Genomic DNA, 16,176 nt, shown 5'->3' with positions numbered 1-16,176 from the left:
ATTTTGTTAGCTTTAGCTGCAGCTGCTTGGCATTGAGTACGATTATTTAACTTGTTGTCAATGAGTACTCCTAAGTCCTTCTCCAAGTTTGATGTCCCCAATTCTTAACAAAGAGACAAACCCCTCCACCTTTTTTCCCTGTTCTATCCTTCCTAAACATATTGTATCCTTTTAAATTAGCTATCCAGTCATGGCTTTCATCCATCCATGTCTCGGTTATTCCCACAATGTCATAGCCTTTGTCATTCAGAATGAACTCTAGTTCGTCTATTTTATTTGCAAGGCTCCGAGCATTGGTTACCATGCACTTTATATTTTTACCACCACATTTACCAATTTTGTTTACATGAAATGGGCTACTTGAATTTTTACCAACCTCCTTAATCTTTACACTGTCCCCACCCCCCTCTCCACCCCCCATAATGTTAGGTTCCCACTGTCTTTTTACCTTATCTTGTCTACGTATTGAGACTTTATCCTCCCGCCTTCATATTGTTTGATCCACAATCAGCCTGCACATAATCATCTTTACTACTGGCAGACAAATAAAAACAGCACCCACTGCCATTATCGGTAACCACACCCCCTAACAATTCGATAGGCTAAAATTTTTTTTTTTTATATAGATATACTGTACATATGCACAGAGGGAGATACTGGTTGCTTGGCAGTTGGAAACAGCTGTTATTTACCACAATGCAACAAGGTTCACAGACAGGAAACTGTCAGGACCATGGTCCTGACATCACACTGTGGCAGGGGTTTCACCACAATATCAGCCATACAGATTCCCCTGATGATCTATTTGAGAAAAAGTAAAGATTCATCATGGGTAAAGGGATACCAGCTACTGATTGGGATGTAGCTCCAATGCCTCACTTAGAACAACTAAGGAAAACAACACAACGCCAGTATAGTCACAATATAATCCCCCCTCCCCACCCCCTAAAAAAATAAACAAATAAAATAAAAGGGTTTGACATACAAGTTATATTAACAGAAATATGTTTTCTTTTATGCAAGTAACCAATAAAAAGTTCTGAGGACTGTGTAGGAGTCCTCAGGCAAGACTCCCTAACAATAGCATTTGCATTGCAGGCAGTGTGTCCCGTTCCACTACCTGTAATGGCCATTGCGACGAGCTAAGGTCTAAGGTTGAAGAGAGTACTGCATTGAGGCCAGAGGCGTAACTAGGTCCCACCGGGCCCCCCTGCAGAAATTATGAGCGCCCCCCCCCCTTGGGGGGCCATTTCGGGGGCTGGAGGGGTCACAGCATGAGGGGAAAACCATGCTGCACTTCGTTGGGGAGGGGGGATGGTCTCCCCTCCCTCACCTTGGGGTCTCCCCTCTGCGCTCCCCTCTAGCATTAATACGATTGTGTGTGCAGCGGCGGGCAGCGGCAGATACATACCTTCCGTGCGCTCCAGCGTGGACGTTCCTCTCTCTCTAGCCTCTGACACGACTTCCTGTATAAACAGGAAGTCGCGTCAGACGGAGAAACGTCCACGCTGGAGTGCACGGAAGGTATGTATCTGCCGCTGCACACACAATCTTATTGATGCTAGAGGGGAGCGCAGAGGGGAGAGCCCGAGACGAGGGGGGGACTGTCTTCCCTTCCTGCCGAAGTGCAGCATGGCTTTCCCCTCATGCTGCATTTTGGGGGTTCTCCAGCCCCCCAAAACGGCCCTGAGCGGGCCCGAGGGGGGGCTGCAGGCCCTATTGTTACGCCAGTGGTTGAGATGCAACACTATATGTGGTGTAAAAGGACCCTTACGGTTTCTAGCAAAAAAGTTTTGATTCCCACCTTCTGGCCTAGAATCTGTCAATTTATACAGTACTAGTAGACCCAGCCCGTTTAAAAATGGGCTCTAGGCATGGGGGCGCACGCCGCGCATGCAACCGCTGCGCACCGAGCGCGTGCCCGACGCAGGCGCGCGCCCGCACCTGCCCACCTCGCTCGCCCGCACCCGCCCACCTCGCTCGTCCTCCCAGCTCCCTGGTCCCAGCTGTCCGTTATTGTGCACATGCGCAGTAACAATAAACCTGGGACACAGGGCCAGCTGGCTGCAGGACGCAGCGACAGTTAGGTTTTATTAGGTAGGATAGAATACATATGGTACAAAATGCTGAATTGAAGTGTACTGTTTAATTCAGAGAATGGCTTTGGAGTTATCTTGTGCATATTTCCAAAGGTGTTGGAAGGATGTGTGCATGGTTGTTTGCCAGTGTGATGTTTCATGGCCTGGACTTGCTGAAAAATGTAGCCATCTTTTAGCCAACTGGGGATTTTGCCTGATCAGAAGTATCATTCCTGCAAGCCCAGGAAAGACGGTGTGACAAGTTCATGGCAATAATTGTTTGGGGTAATATAAATATTGGAAGTGTTGCGCCACTAGTGAAGCAGCTGACTCTGATCAAGGGTATCCCAAAACCTCAAAAAATAAATAAATTCTAAAAAATCAGATAGCGCTAGCGAATATTGTGCATCAATTAACAAATTTATTAAAATTAGTAAAATTATTAAAAGTGATCTGCGGTTAAAAACCCAAAATTTTCAGGTAATCGTGATATTGTAATGGGTAGACGTTAAATATCAATGGTTCAAGGAGAGTAGTCATTCAATATGGATGATTTTTTATCGAAAAACTTCATGCAGAGGTAATACTCTTCAATGATTGAAAATAAATAGCGTGCTAGGCAATTTGCACCTTATGGATATGAGTGATTTGATATTCCGGCATCCAATGAGCATTCCCATTAATGAGGTAGTTGAACACAAAAGAACGTTTGTAATTGCTGGGTTCTGTGCCTCACAATATAAGTCAATGGTACCTGGAGTTCTTCACTAAGCTTAGCCTGCTGGAATGGTGCTGGTAGTGTACTTGAGGTAGGATACTCACGAACCCCGTGTTGACTTGTAGCATGTAAGCTGATCAAATTCTGCAGGGGGAGCCGCTCAATCTCATTGGCCCCGGCCGGCGGCACAGTGAGAGAGACTGACGCGCTGCAGAGTAGATACTGCAGGGTCGGGCAGTCTGCCCGGCTCCCGGAAGAGAAGCGGTAGTGTTGATACACGGACTCCGTATCTCCGCACTCCGTATAGATGGTATGCTCACGCCTTCTTCCTCGTTGCGTGTGACGTCACACGTATTGCCTGAAGCTGACGTTTCGGAAGGTACGCCTTCCTTTCTCAAAGCTGGCAACACGAGGAATAGAAGGGGCTGTCTCTTATGCTGTGCAGATTCGCTTGTTGTCATAGTAACAGTGATACAAATCATTCAAAAGCGAACAGCTCTATCTCGCTGTTAAGGCCATGTGGTTTTAGGGTATTTAAATTGTAAATCCAGTTGGACTCTCTCCTGGACATCTGTTTAATAAAATCTCCTCCTCTCCATGGCTTTAATACTTTCTCTATCGCACAGAACTTTGTTCCCTTAAAGGAACAGTCATGATGTTCTTTGTAATGGGCTGACAATGGATGTTTACTGTTCCCCTTTAGTATATTTGCACAATGTTCTCCCAATCTCTCTTTTAAAGTGCGCTTCGTCCTCCCCACATACTGTCTAGAGCAGGGACAGGTAAGTACATATATGACCCCTACTGTATCACAGTTCATTACTGTGTTTATTTTAAATACTTCTTTATTAGATGTTGAGATTACCTCACTCGTTTTTTCAATAGGTAAACCACTCTCCCTACATGCTCTACAGAAACTGCATTTTCTGAAGTATCCTTGTATTTTCATACTTCTCTTGGGGTTCTTAACTGTTGGGGCCACCAAATTTCCAATATTCCTAGATTTTCTAAAAATGATTCTTGGATGAACCGGGAGCAGTGGGGTTAAGATAGGGTCTTCTCTTAGTATTTTCCAGTACTTATTAATTATGATCCTTACTTTATTTGCCTGTGATGAATAATTCATAATTAGAGCCAGTTGATGAGTATCCTGTGTAGCTATATGTAATTTCTCCTCCAATAAAGCTTCCCTGTCTCTACTTTCCGCTTTTTCCTTGGCCTGTAGTACTAAGAGAAGACCCTATCTTAACCCCACTGCTCCCGGTTCATCCAAGAATCATTTTTAGAAAATCTAGGAATATTGGAAATTTGGTGGCCCCAACAGTTAAGAACCCCAAGAGAAGTATGAAAATACAAGGATACTTCAGAAAATGCAGTTTCTGTAGAGCATGTAGGGAGAGTGGTTTACCTATTGAAAAAACGAGTGAGGTAATCTCAACATCTAATAAAGAAGTATTTAAAATAAACACAGTAATGAACTGTGATACAGTAGGGGTCATATATGTACTTACCTGTCCCTGCTCTAGACAGTATGTGGGGAGGACAAAGCGCACTTTAAAAGAGAGATTGGGAGAACATTGTGCAAATATACTAAAGGGGAACAGTAAACATCCATTGTCAGCCCATTACAAAGAACATCATGACTGTTCCTTTAAGGGAACAAAGTTCTGTGCGATAGAGAAAGTATTAAAGCCATGGAGAGGAGGAGATTTTATTAAACAGATGTCCAGGAGAGAGTCCAACTGGATTTACAATTTAAATACCCTAAAACCACATGGCCTTAACAGCGAGATAGAGCTGTTCGCTTTTGAATGATTTGTATCACTGTTACTATGACAACAAGCGAATCTGCACAGCATAAGAGACAGCCCCTTCTATTCCTCGTGTTGCCAGCTTTGAGAAAGGAAGGCGTACCTTCCGAAACGTCAGCTTCAGGCAATACGTGTGACGTCACACGCAACGAGGAAGAAGGCGTGAGCATACCATCTATACAGAGTGCGGAGATACGGAGTCCGTGTATCAACACTACCGCTTCTCTTCCGGGAGCCGGGCAGACTGCCCGACCCTGCAGTATCTACTCTGCAGCGCGTCAGTCTCTCTCACTGTGCCGCCGGCCGGGGCCAATGAGATTGAGCGGCTCCCCCTGCAGAATTTGATCAGCTTACATGCTACAAGTCAACACGGGGTTCGTGAGTATCCTACTTCAAGTACACTACCAGCACCATTCCAGCAGGCTAAGCTTAGTGAAGAACTCCAGGTACCATTGACTTATATTGTGAGGCACAGAACCCAGCAATTACAAACGTTCTTTTGTGTTCAACTACCTCATTAATGGGAATGCTCATTGGATGCCGGAATATCAAATCACTCATATCCATAAGGTGCAAATTGCCTAGCACGCTATTTATTTTCAATCATTGAAGAGTATTACCTCTGCATGAAGTTTTTCGATAAAAAATCATCCATATTGAATGACTACTCTCCTTGAACCATTGATATTTAACGTCTACCCATTACAATATCACGATTACCTGAAAATTTTGGGTTTTTAACCGCAGATCACTTTTAATAATTTTACTAATTTTAATAAATTTGTTAATTGATGCACAATATTCGCTAGCGCTATCTGATTTTTTAGAATTTATTTATTGTTTGGGGTAATAGTTGTATGTGGGAATTTACAATATATCTCTGCTAATCTGTATGGCAAAGGTAAGCCAGCTGTAATCATTTTTGTTTTCCATTGTATTATTCTATATCTCACGGCTTATTCTCACTAGCTGTAGTGAAAAACTGCAATTTCATTAGCCTCTCTAATCCTCACAGCCACAAAATGCAGCCCAAATGATAACCTGCACACCCCAGTATGAAAGACTACTATATAAAGTTTTAGGAGTTGGGCTGCCCCACTCCTTGATGTTTATGCTAATGAAGGTGCACAACAGGAAGAGAGGTCTGAACTGGAGATGTGATGTCACAGGAACCCAAAGGCACACCTACTTTAAATCTCATAAATAGTGCAGAGCTTATGTAATCAATTTCAGCTCAAAAGTCATCATGAAGTTGAAGTCTAGTTGTACAAGGTGACCTTTCAATACCAGTAGGCCATCTGACCATGCCTTTACTTTTCATCCTGCAGTTTTACATCATATTCTACAGCCATTTGTTTTAAAGTACAGTTTAATCTGTTTGGTTTCCTTTTAGATGCAGCAGCTTATTATGAATGCACAGGAACGTCTTATGTTTAGTTTATGATTCCTGTAAATTGTGTGAGCTGCTCATGCTGTGACAGCCTCTAGTTTGTAAATGCTGGAATGTTTCCCCTTCATTTTAGACACAATCAGGAATATTTAAAGTAGGATTAAATATGCATCATCTGCAGTGCACATTCAGTTACAGAACAAATCACTGGTGCCGGAAAAAAAGAAAAGAAAAAAGTATACTTACCTGTTTTAAATCTTCTTCCTCTTCTTTGCTGCTTCGTCTTCATTCTGCCACAGAAGAGTCTGATCCTCCTTGACATTTTACATAATGGCAACCCCCGAGTAGTGTGGTTAGTGGGTGGAGGAGGCGGCCCACTATAACAATAAAAAAATTAAAAACAGTTTAAAAAAGAAGTGGTGGCCTACCTCGCCGTCTAATACATGAGCAGTAGGCCAATAGAAGAAAATACATTGATGATGCTTATGGTCATTGGTGCATTTACTATGCATCAATGACCATAGTGTGTAAGGTCAGGTTGTGCCCACCACCAATTAATGACCATGGTGCATAAGGTCAGGTTATGCCCACCGCCAATCAGTGACCATGGTGCATAAGGTTAGGTTATGCCCACCACCAATCAGTGACCATGGTGCATAAGGTCAGGTTATGACCACCACCAATCAGTGACCATGGTGCCAATGGTCAGGTTATGCCCACCACCAATTAATGACTACTGTGCATAGGTTAGGTTATGCCCACCACTAATCAATGACCATGGTGTATAAGGTCAGTTTATGCCCACCACCAATCAATGACCATGATGCATAAGGTCAGGATATGCCCACCACCAATCAATGACCATGCTGCGGATGGTCAGGTTATGCCCACCACCAATCAGTGACCATGATGCATAAGGTCAGGTTATGCCCACCACCAATCAATGATCATTGTGCTTTTGGTCAGGTTACGCCCACCACCAATCAATAACCATGATAGTTACATAGTTACATAGTTATTTTGGTTGAAAAAAAGACATACGTCCATCGAGTTCATCCAGTACAAAGTACAACTCCAGCCTGCTCTCTCACATATCCCTGTTGATCCAGAAGAAGGCGAAAAAACTCTTACAAGGCATGGTTTAATTAGCCCCAAAAGGGAAAAATTCCTTCCCGACTCCAGATGGCATTCAGATAAAATCCCTGGATCAACATTAGGCATAACCTAGTGATTGTAGCCTTGGATGTCTTTCAACGCAAGGAAAGCATCTAAGCCCCCTTTAAATGCAGGTATAGAGTTTGCCATAACGACTTCCTGTGGCAATGCATTCCACATCTTAATTACTCTTACTGTAAAGAACCCTTTCCTAAATAAATGGCTAAAACGTTTTTCCTCCATGCGCAGATCATGTCCTCTAGTCCTTTGAGAAGGCCTAGGGACAAAAAGCTCATCCGCCAAGCTATTATATTGCCCTCTGATGTATTTATACATGTTAATTAGATCTCCTCTAAGGCGTCTTTTCTCTAGACTAAATAAACCCAGTTTATCTAACCTTTCTTGGTAAGCGAGACCTTCCATCCCACGTATCAATTTTGTTGCTCGTCTCTGCACCTGCTCTAAAACTGCAATATCTTTTTTTGTAATGTGGTGCCCAGAACTGAATTCCATATTCCAGATGTGGCCTTACTAGAGAGTTAAACAGGGGCAATATTATGCTAGCATCTCAAGTTTTTATTTCCCTTTTAAGGCATCCCAAAATTTTGTTAGCTTTAGCTGCAGCGGCTTGGCATTGAGTACGATTATTTAACTTGTTGTCGATGAGTACTCCTAAGTCCTTCTCCAAGTTTGATGTCCCCAACTGTATCCCATTTATTTTGTATGGTGCTAGACCATTGGTACGACCAAAATGCATGACTTTACATTTGTCAACATTGAATTTCATCTGCCATGTATGTGCCCATATAGCCATCCTATCCAGCAGGGCTGTGGAGTCGGAGTCGTGTAGTCGGGCAATTTTGGGTGCCTGGAGTCGGAGTCGGGAAAAAAGGCTCCGACTCCGACTTCTAATGAATTTGTAACTGTAATTAAAATAGAAAATGTGATAAAATGTTCTATTTCTCAGATAATAGTCATTAAAAATAATGTATATATACAGTATATATACAGTAATAGCTGTGCTTAGTCCACAAAAATTAAATAAACCAATCAAAATTAGTTACTTGTGCTGCTTCAATAAAGCAGTCCCCGTATTTTTAAGGTCAGATATACATATCTGATTGTGACTGTATATATGATGTGTACACAGGAATCTCTTATATATACTAAATAACATCTATGCTGTAAGAATAAAGCCTGATGTTTAGCCGTGTCACTAATAGAGATGGTCAATGAGATGGAAATAATTCTGCACTGATGCTGATTTATGCAAATGTATGCACTCCCTTTGCTGATGAAATCAAATAATTTGATATGTTGTTAAAATTTGGTTTGGTGACTACAAATTAAAGGGTAACTGAGACGGATGAAAAGTAAAGTTTTATACATACCTGGGGCTTCCTCCAGCCCCCTTCAGGCTAATCAGTCCCTCGCTGTCCTCCACCACCCGGATCTTCTGATATGAGTCCTGGTAATTCAGCCAGTCAGCGCTGTCCGGCCGCATGCCGCTCCCACAGCCAGGAACATTCTGCACCTGCGCAATAGTGCTGCACAGGTGTAGTATGCTCCTGGCGGCGAAGTGTGTGCATGCACACTACGCCCGACTGGCTCAAGTACCTGGACTCATAGCAGAAGATCCAGGTGGTGGAGGAGGACAACGAGGGACTGATTGTCCTGAAGGCGGCTGGAGGAAGCCCCAGGTATGTATAAAACTTTAATTTCATCTGTCTCAGGTTTACTTTGTTACACAGTAGTACTATACTCTACATATGCACTCCCCACAGAGCTGCAGGGAATCCACTGAGAATGCTGTGCACATTGAACACAGAGGTGTTGTCTGTCACCCATAAACCTTGTTCAGATTGTGCATGAAGAATGTGTAATAGAGGAAGAATCTCCTCATTCCCCTGCAGAGTACCTGCACATCATTCTTACATGTACCCACACTTACATTGCCTAGGGCCTGATAGATGTTCTTTGTTCCGGTTTGTACCTTTTACAAGTACTATTACTAAGGACTAGTTTTAGTCTAAAGGGAATAAATATAGTAGTCTACATATCCTTCTCACTTCAGTTGTCTTGTAAAATTCCTAAGCGTTGGCAGTTAAGAGACGAATTTCATGTTAAATACTTTTAATCAACAAAATTGTAATATGCAAATTAGAGGAGTCGGAGTCGAGGAGTCGGTGGACTCCTAAACTGAGGAGTCGGAGTCGGTGGATTTTTGGACCGACTCCACAGCCCTGCTATCCAGATCCTGTTGCAATACGACACTATCTTCCTGAGAATTGATGATTCTGCACAATTTTGTATCATCTGCAAAAATAGCAACATTGCTCACTACTGCATGTACTAGGTCATTAATAAATAAATTGAAGAGCACTGGACCCAGTACAGACCCCTGTGGGACCCCACTGCTAACAATCTCCCATTTTGAGTACGATCCATTGACCACAACTCTTTGTTTTCTGTCCATTAGCCAGTTCCCTATCCATGCACACAAACTCTTCCCCAGTCCTTGCATCCTCAACTTTTGCACCAGACTTCTGTGGGGAACAGTGTCGAAGGCCTTTGCAAAGTCCAAGTTTATCACATCTACAGCATTCCCAATATCCATATTAGCATTCACTACCTCATAAAAGCTGAGCATGTTAGTCAAACAGGACCTGTCTTTAGTAAACCCATGTTGATGCTGAGAAATCAGATTATTTTCTACTATGAAGTCATGTATAGTATCTCTTAGTAACCCCTCAAATAGTTTGCATACAACTGATGTTAAGCTTACAGGTCTATAATTTCCTGGATCTGATTTTTTGCCCTTCTTAAATAATGGGAAAACGTGGGCTGTACGCCAATCCACTGGGACTCTGCCTGTTGCAAGAGAGTCACAAAAGATAAGATAAAGGGGTTTATCTATAACTGAACTTAATTCCCTTAGGACCCGAGGATGCATGCCATCCGGGCCAGGTGCCTTGTCTATTTTTAATTTATTTAGTCTTGCCTTCACTTCTTCCTGCGTTAAGTATTTAATATTACAGTTAGAAGATTGAGACTCTTCTGCCTCTGTAATTTGCAACAGTGCTGTTTCCTTTGTGAAGACAGAAGCAAAGAAAGCATTTAATAACTCTGCCTTACCTTGGTCATCCACCATTGAGTTCCCACCCTCATCATTTAGTAATCCTATACAGTCAACCTTTCTTTTTTTAGAGTTGATGTACTTGTAAAACTTTTTTGGGTTAGATTTGATATCCCTAGTGATTTGATTATCAGCTTCGATCTTTGCCTGCCTAATTTCTTTTTTACAATTTTTATTGCACTCCTTATAATTGCTTGGTGCAGCCTCGGTCCCCTCCTGTTTTAGGACCTTATAGGCATTCCTTTTCCTCTTCATTTTATCCCTAACCTTTCTATTCATCCATAGAGGCCTTTTTTATTCCTAGACATTTTGTTTCCATATAGGATAAACATACTACAATATTGATTGAGAATAAGTTTAAAAGCTTGCCATTTCCCTTCAGTGTCCTCCCCTTGTAGTACATTATCCCAGTTCACCAAACTTAGTGCCTGCCTAATTTGATTGAACTTTGCTTTTCTAAAATTCATAGTTTTAGTGGTCCCGCTGCATATGATCAGGTTATGCCCACCACCAATCAAGGACCATGGTCCGTATGTAAAGTCAGGTTATGCTGTCCACCAATCAGTGACTATGGTGCATAATGTCAGCTTATGCCCACCACCAATCAATGACCATGCTGTGAATGGTCAGGTTATGCCCACCATCAATCAATGAACATGGTGCATAAGGTCAGCTTATGCCCACCACCAATTAGTGACCATGCTGTGAATAATCAGGTTTTGCTCACCACCAATGAATGACCATGGGGCGTAAGGTCAGGTTATGCCCACCACTAAGCAATGACCATGGTGCATAAGGTCAGGTTATGCCCACCACCAATCAAAGACCATGGTGCATAAGGTCGGGTTATCCCAACCCCCAATCAATCACCATGCTGCGGATGGTCAGGTTATGCCCACCACCATTCAATGACCACGGTGAATACGTAAGGTCAGGTTATGCTCACCACCAATCAGTGACCATGGTGCGTAAGGTCATGTTATGCCCACCACCAATCAGTGACCATGGTGCGTAAGGTCATGTTATGCCCACCACCAATCAATGAACATGGTGTATAAGGTCAGGTTATGTCCACCACCAATCAGTGACTATGCTGCGAATGGTCAGGTTTTGCTCACCACCAATGAATGACCGTAGTGCATAAGGTCAGGTTATGCCCACCACCAATCAATCACCATGCTGTGGATGATCAGATTATGCCCACCACCAACCAATGACCATGCTGTGTAAGGGTGGGTTATGCCCACCACCAATCAATGAACATGGTGCATAAGGACAGGTTATGCCCACCACCAATCAGTGACCATAGTGCATAAGGTCAGGTTATGCCCACCATCAATCAATGACCATGCTGCGTAAGGGAGGGTTATGTCTACCACCAGAGGTTCAGTTTGTGTAGAATACATTTTAGGTGCTAGTTTGAAATGTTATACTTTGTAGAAGGAAAGGGGCTGGCACTACACAGATATCACTTTTCTTGCAAGCAGCTTCGGGGTAGTTTGATACAGCTCTCTCCCTGAAATATTGCCACTTCAGAGTACTCTGGTATGAAGAACTTGAATGTAGCAAACATAGAGAGTGAGAGATAAACCGGCAATGCTGCGGCGTAGCTTTTATTGATATCCAAGTTTAAAACATTTGTTTATCAGGCATAGTTACATTGCGTGCATAGGTGAATATTAATTGCACATACCATGTGAATAGAGCTGTTGTAAGGTGCGGTGGGTCCCAGGAGCAGGAGTGCCGGTTCATCTCTCACTCTCTACGTTTGCTAGTTTGAAATGTTTGGTACTCCCCTTAAGGGACACTATCTTGAAAAAAGTAGGCAGTTAAAATCTGACAGAACCGACAGGTTTTGGGCCAGTCCATCTCCTCATGGGGGATTCTCAGGGTTTTCTTTGTTTTCGTCAGCATTTCCTGAACAGCAGTTTAACTGCCAAAATAATTAGATACTAGCCAGCCTCCCTACTTACTTGCACACCCTGTCAGTTAGACTTTGTAACTGCTATTTAGGAAATGATGTTGAAAATAACAAAAACCCTGGGAATCCCCCATGAGGAGATGGAGTGTCCCAAAACCTGTTGATTCTGTCAGATTTTAACTGCCTACTTTTTTCGTGATAATGGTCCTTTAAGTAACAGTATAACTACAAATAACTAAAAAGAAATAAGACCCCACTCCTCCTTTTTGAGGTTAAAAAAAATGAAAATAGATGTACACAGATTGTTGTTCCATAAGCTAAAGATAATAATGTTCCATGCGGGAAGAAGTGGATATTAAGCAGCCCATACACTCAGCCGATTTTCTGGCCGACCGGCAAATCGGTTGGCCAATCGACCGATCGACGGCCGATTTCGATCGATTTCGATGGATTTCCATCGAACTTGCAGGGTGGAAAATTTAGGTCGATCTGATGAGATTGCTTATCAGTTTGCATTGGCCTTAATGGAAATCTGATGGCAAAAAAATGCCATCAGATCGAATTTCAATAGATTTCAAACTGAAATCTATTGGAATTCTATCCTGGTAAAAAATGTTCTAAAAACGCATCAGATAGATCATCAGATGCATTTCTTATCTATCTGCTGCCAATCTGACGAGTGTATGGGCACCTTTACAGAAACTAGCAGATAGGAGTTTCATAGGGGTATATCCACTAAACTACAGTAATGAGAATAACATATGTGAAGTCTTACTGCATGTCAAGTAGAGCAGAATGCAATACATTACGTGCAATGCGTTATGCTCTACACCTTGGGGCTTGATTCACTAAACCGTGATAACTCAAATATCACACATTATCAAAGCTATCACACCTTATCAAATTTAACAAGCCTTATCAGAGTAGGATAGAGAGTGCTGCGAACCCGCAGGGGCTCAGGACAGGATGAGTGCCTTTGCCAATTAGCAGGCATACGTTCGTAGTGCTCGCTATGCTTCTCTGATAAGGCGTGTTAACTTTGATAAGGTGTGATATCTTTGATAAGGTGTGATAACTTTGATAAGGTGTGATATTTGTCAGTCACTGGATAAAGGTGGCCATACACTGGTCGATTTGCCATCAGATTCGACCAACAGACAGATCCCTATCTGATCGAATCTGATCAGAGAGGGATCGTATGGCTACCTTTACTGCAAACAGATTGTGAACCGATTGCAGCCTGAAACCGTTCACAATCTGTTGTGGTGGTGCTGCTGCCGCTCCCCCCCCCCCCCCCCCCCGCCGCATACATTACCTGCTCCGCCGGCGCGACTCCCGGGTCTCTCTCCGCTCTTCTCCGTCTCTGCTCTGGTCTCCGGCTCCAGCATGCTTCACTTCTTCCTGCCCGGCAGGAAGTTTAAACAGTAGAGCGCCCTCTACTGTTTAAACTTCCTGCCGGGCAGGAATAAGTGAAGGCATGCCGGAGACCAGAGCGGAGAAGAGCGGAGACGAGCGGGGGCAGTCGCGCCGGCGGAACAGGTAATGTATGCGGGCTCTATTGCGTCGGTCGTCGGGCACTCGAACGCCGCTAGCGATGCGCTCTTCACCCGCGGGCGATCGACGGTAATTTTCCGCACGGCGCGATAGACGGGATCGGACGAAATGAATCGAAATTCGGCATGTAACGCGAACGATTGGCAGCAGATTCGATCCCAGTGATCGAATCTGCTGTCAAAACGGCGGTAAATCGGGCCAGTGTATGGCCAGCTTAAGTGTTTTATATGAGTGTGAGTGGCGGCTGCCGTTTGCAGCTGATCCAGTGGAAATTTGTGGACAGGGGTCATGGCAACCATGCTCCAAACAAAACAAAGCAACGCGTTTCACGGGTCAGCGCCCGCTTCCTCAGGCAATAGAAAAAGGAGTTACAGCATCTAGCAAAACAAACAACATTCGGTGTCTCTGACAGAGGCACCGAGTGTTGTTTGTTTTGCTAGATGCTGTAACTCCTGACCCGTAAAATGCGTTGCTTTGTTTTATCTGGAGTTCGTCAATAAATAGACTGAATTTACAGTCGTGTTGTGTCTGCTTGGAGGAGGTAAGTCCACCACTGCCTCCTCTAATTACCAAATTTTTGGCTTTTAAGCTCCTTTAAAACCCCATTTTATCCTTTTGGCGCCACTGTTCTCTCCTATATAATATTGTATCCACCCTGGGTGGAGGGTTGCGACCCTTTATACTATCTACAGAGAGCGACTTCTTATTCCTGAGTGGGGTCAGGATAATCTCCCCACCTGCCTATATAGTGGTTGCCTAAAGCGGTAACCCATGTTTGTGAGTATAACAACTATTACTCTTTGTCATTATCCCCTTTGTCAATACATACTACACTATTGGGGCTCTTGGTGTTCCTCTGTTTATCTCATACTCCAAACAAAATACGCAGAGTACTGTTGCCACGGTTGCAAAAAAAAGAAAACTAAGCATAGTATCTTTTTGATCTTCTTGGCTGGCTTGGAGATTAATGTAGATTGATTATTTTTAACTTTACCTAACATCTATCTGTATTTTTGTACATTTCCTAAACAAAAAAGGCTAAATTTCCCTTAAAAGCTTCATTATTATTATTTATTAAGAGGAAAGGAAACCGGAGTTTCCAGAGGAAACCCACACAGACACGGTGAGAGCATACAAACTCCATGCAGATGGTGTCCTGGCTGGGATTCGAACCGGGGACCCAGCGCTGCAAGACGGGGTGCCGACCACTACGCCACCGTGCTGTAAAGCTCTACCTTACGTCTTCTCTGCATATCTGTGCTTCACCAGTTATCTGTAATGCTGGGATGTACAGGGACAGCAGTACTTGTTGTGTGAGTCACAGGCCAGGTAGGACTGAAATGCCAGGATTTATACATAGTATGGATGCTTGGTGTGCTGGGATGAGTCATCCTCTGCCACACTAAGCGGCCTGGATGGACGCGCTGTCCCTGCTGACTCACTGCTTCCTGCGTGTTTACTGGGAGTGCTTGAATTGAAGCATTGGAGCAGAACTGGGCCATTTGTATCATCATCAGCATCACACATCCAGGCAGTCACTGCAGCTCTGCAAAGCCGTGCTGATGTGTGAATAGAGCATTCAGATATTTATGTTAATATTTTATATTGCAGCAAACAAAAGACTGGGACTCAACCTGCTCAAACCATAATCTTATTAACCTGCCTGCCGTTCTATTAAGATCGCCAGGCTGGTGACCGGACATTTTTTTTTTTAATAAAAAAAAAACTATTTCATGCAGCCAACTGAAAGTTGGCTGCATGAAAGCCCACTAGAGGGCGCTCCTAATCCGTACTTCTGATCGCCTCCGGCGATCAGAAGTAACAAGAAGGGCCACGATGAGCGATGTTTTGTTTTCCTCGTCGCCATGGCGACGAGCGGAGTGACGTCAGCCGACGTCCTGACGTCAGCCGCCTCCGATCCAGCCCTTAGCGCTGGCCGGAACTGTTTGGTCCGGCTGCACTGGGCTCGGGCGGCTGGGGGGACCCTCTTTCGCCGCTGCACGCGGCGCATCGCCACGCTGCGGCGGCGATCAGGTAGCACACGCGGCTGGCAAAGTGCCGGTTGCATGTGTTCCTTTTTATTTCGTAAAAATCGGCCCAGCAGGGCCTGAGCGGCACCCTCCGGCGTCTCTGGTCGAGCTCAGCTCGTCCAGAACGCTCAGGATGTTAATACAAACCGTTCCATAGTAAAATGTACAGTATTTCAGGCAACTTGGTGGCCTTTATCAAGCGCTTATTAGCACCTAATAAACGGCGTCCGCAGGCTGAAATGTTGAAGTTGAGTCCCAGACTATTCTTTACCTTTTCTTTTCTTAAAGAGGAGCTTTCAGCCATACTATCTCAGGAAAAAAAACACATATATAAGTAGATAAATACTTGCTCTACTTACCTAACATAACATACAGTGGGTTGC

General features: G+C 43.7%; 2 protein-coding genes across 3 annotated transcripts in view; one reads left to right on the top strand and one right to left on the bottom strand.

Moving 5' to 3' along the window:
* CLEC3A (C-type lectin domain family 3 member A) overlaps positions 1–6,367 on the bottom strand; it is a 126,876-nt gene extending 120,509 nt beyond the window's left edge. The window contains exon 1 of the mRNA XM_068260566.1: positions 6,244–6,367. Coding sequence (XP_068116667.1) covers positions 6,244–6,319 — 76 coding nt within the window. The 5' untranslated portion in view covers positions 6,320–6,367. The remainder of the gene's footprint in view (positions 1–6,243) is intronic.
* The window catches only part of VAT1L (vesicle amine transport 1 like), a 132,923-nt gene that overhangs the window by 48,964 nt on the left and 67,783 nt on the right, over positions 1–16,176 (top strand). The window lies entirely within an intron of this gene.

Source organism: Hyperolius riggenbachi, chromosome 11 (assembly GCF_040937935.1).
Source record: "Hyperolius riggenbachi isolate aHypRig1 chromosome 11, aHypRig1.pri, whole genome shotgun sequence".
In the NCBI taxonomy this organism is placed as follows: Eukaryota; Metazoa; Chordata; class Amphibia; order Anura; family Hyperoliidae; genus Hyperolius; species Hyperolius riggenbachi.
The sequence above is the reverse complement of the archived record's forward strand: the minus strand, read 5'-3'. Positions and strand labels throughout refer to the sequence as shown.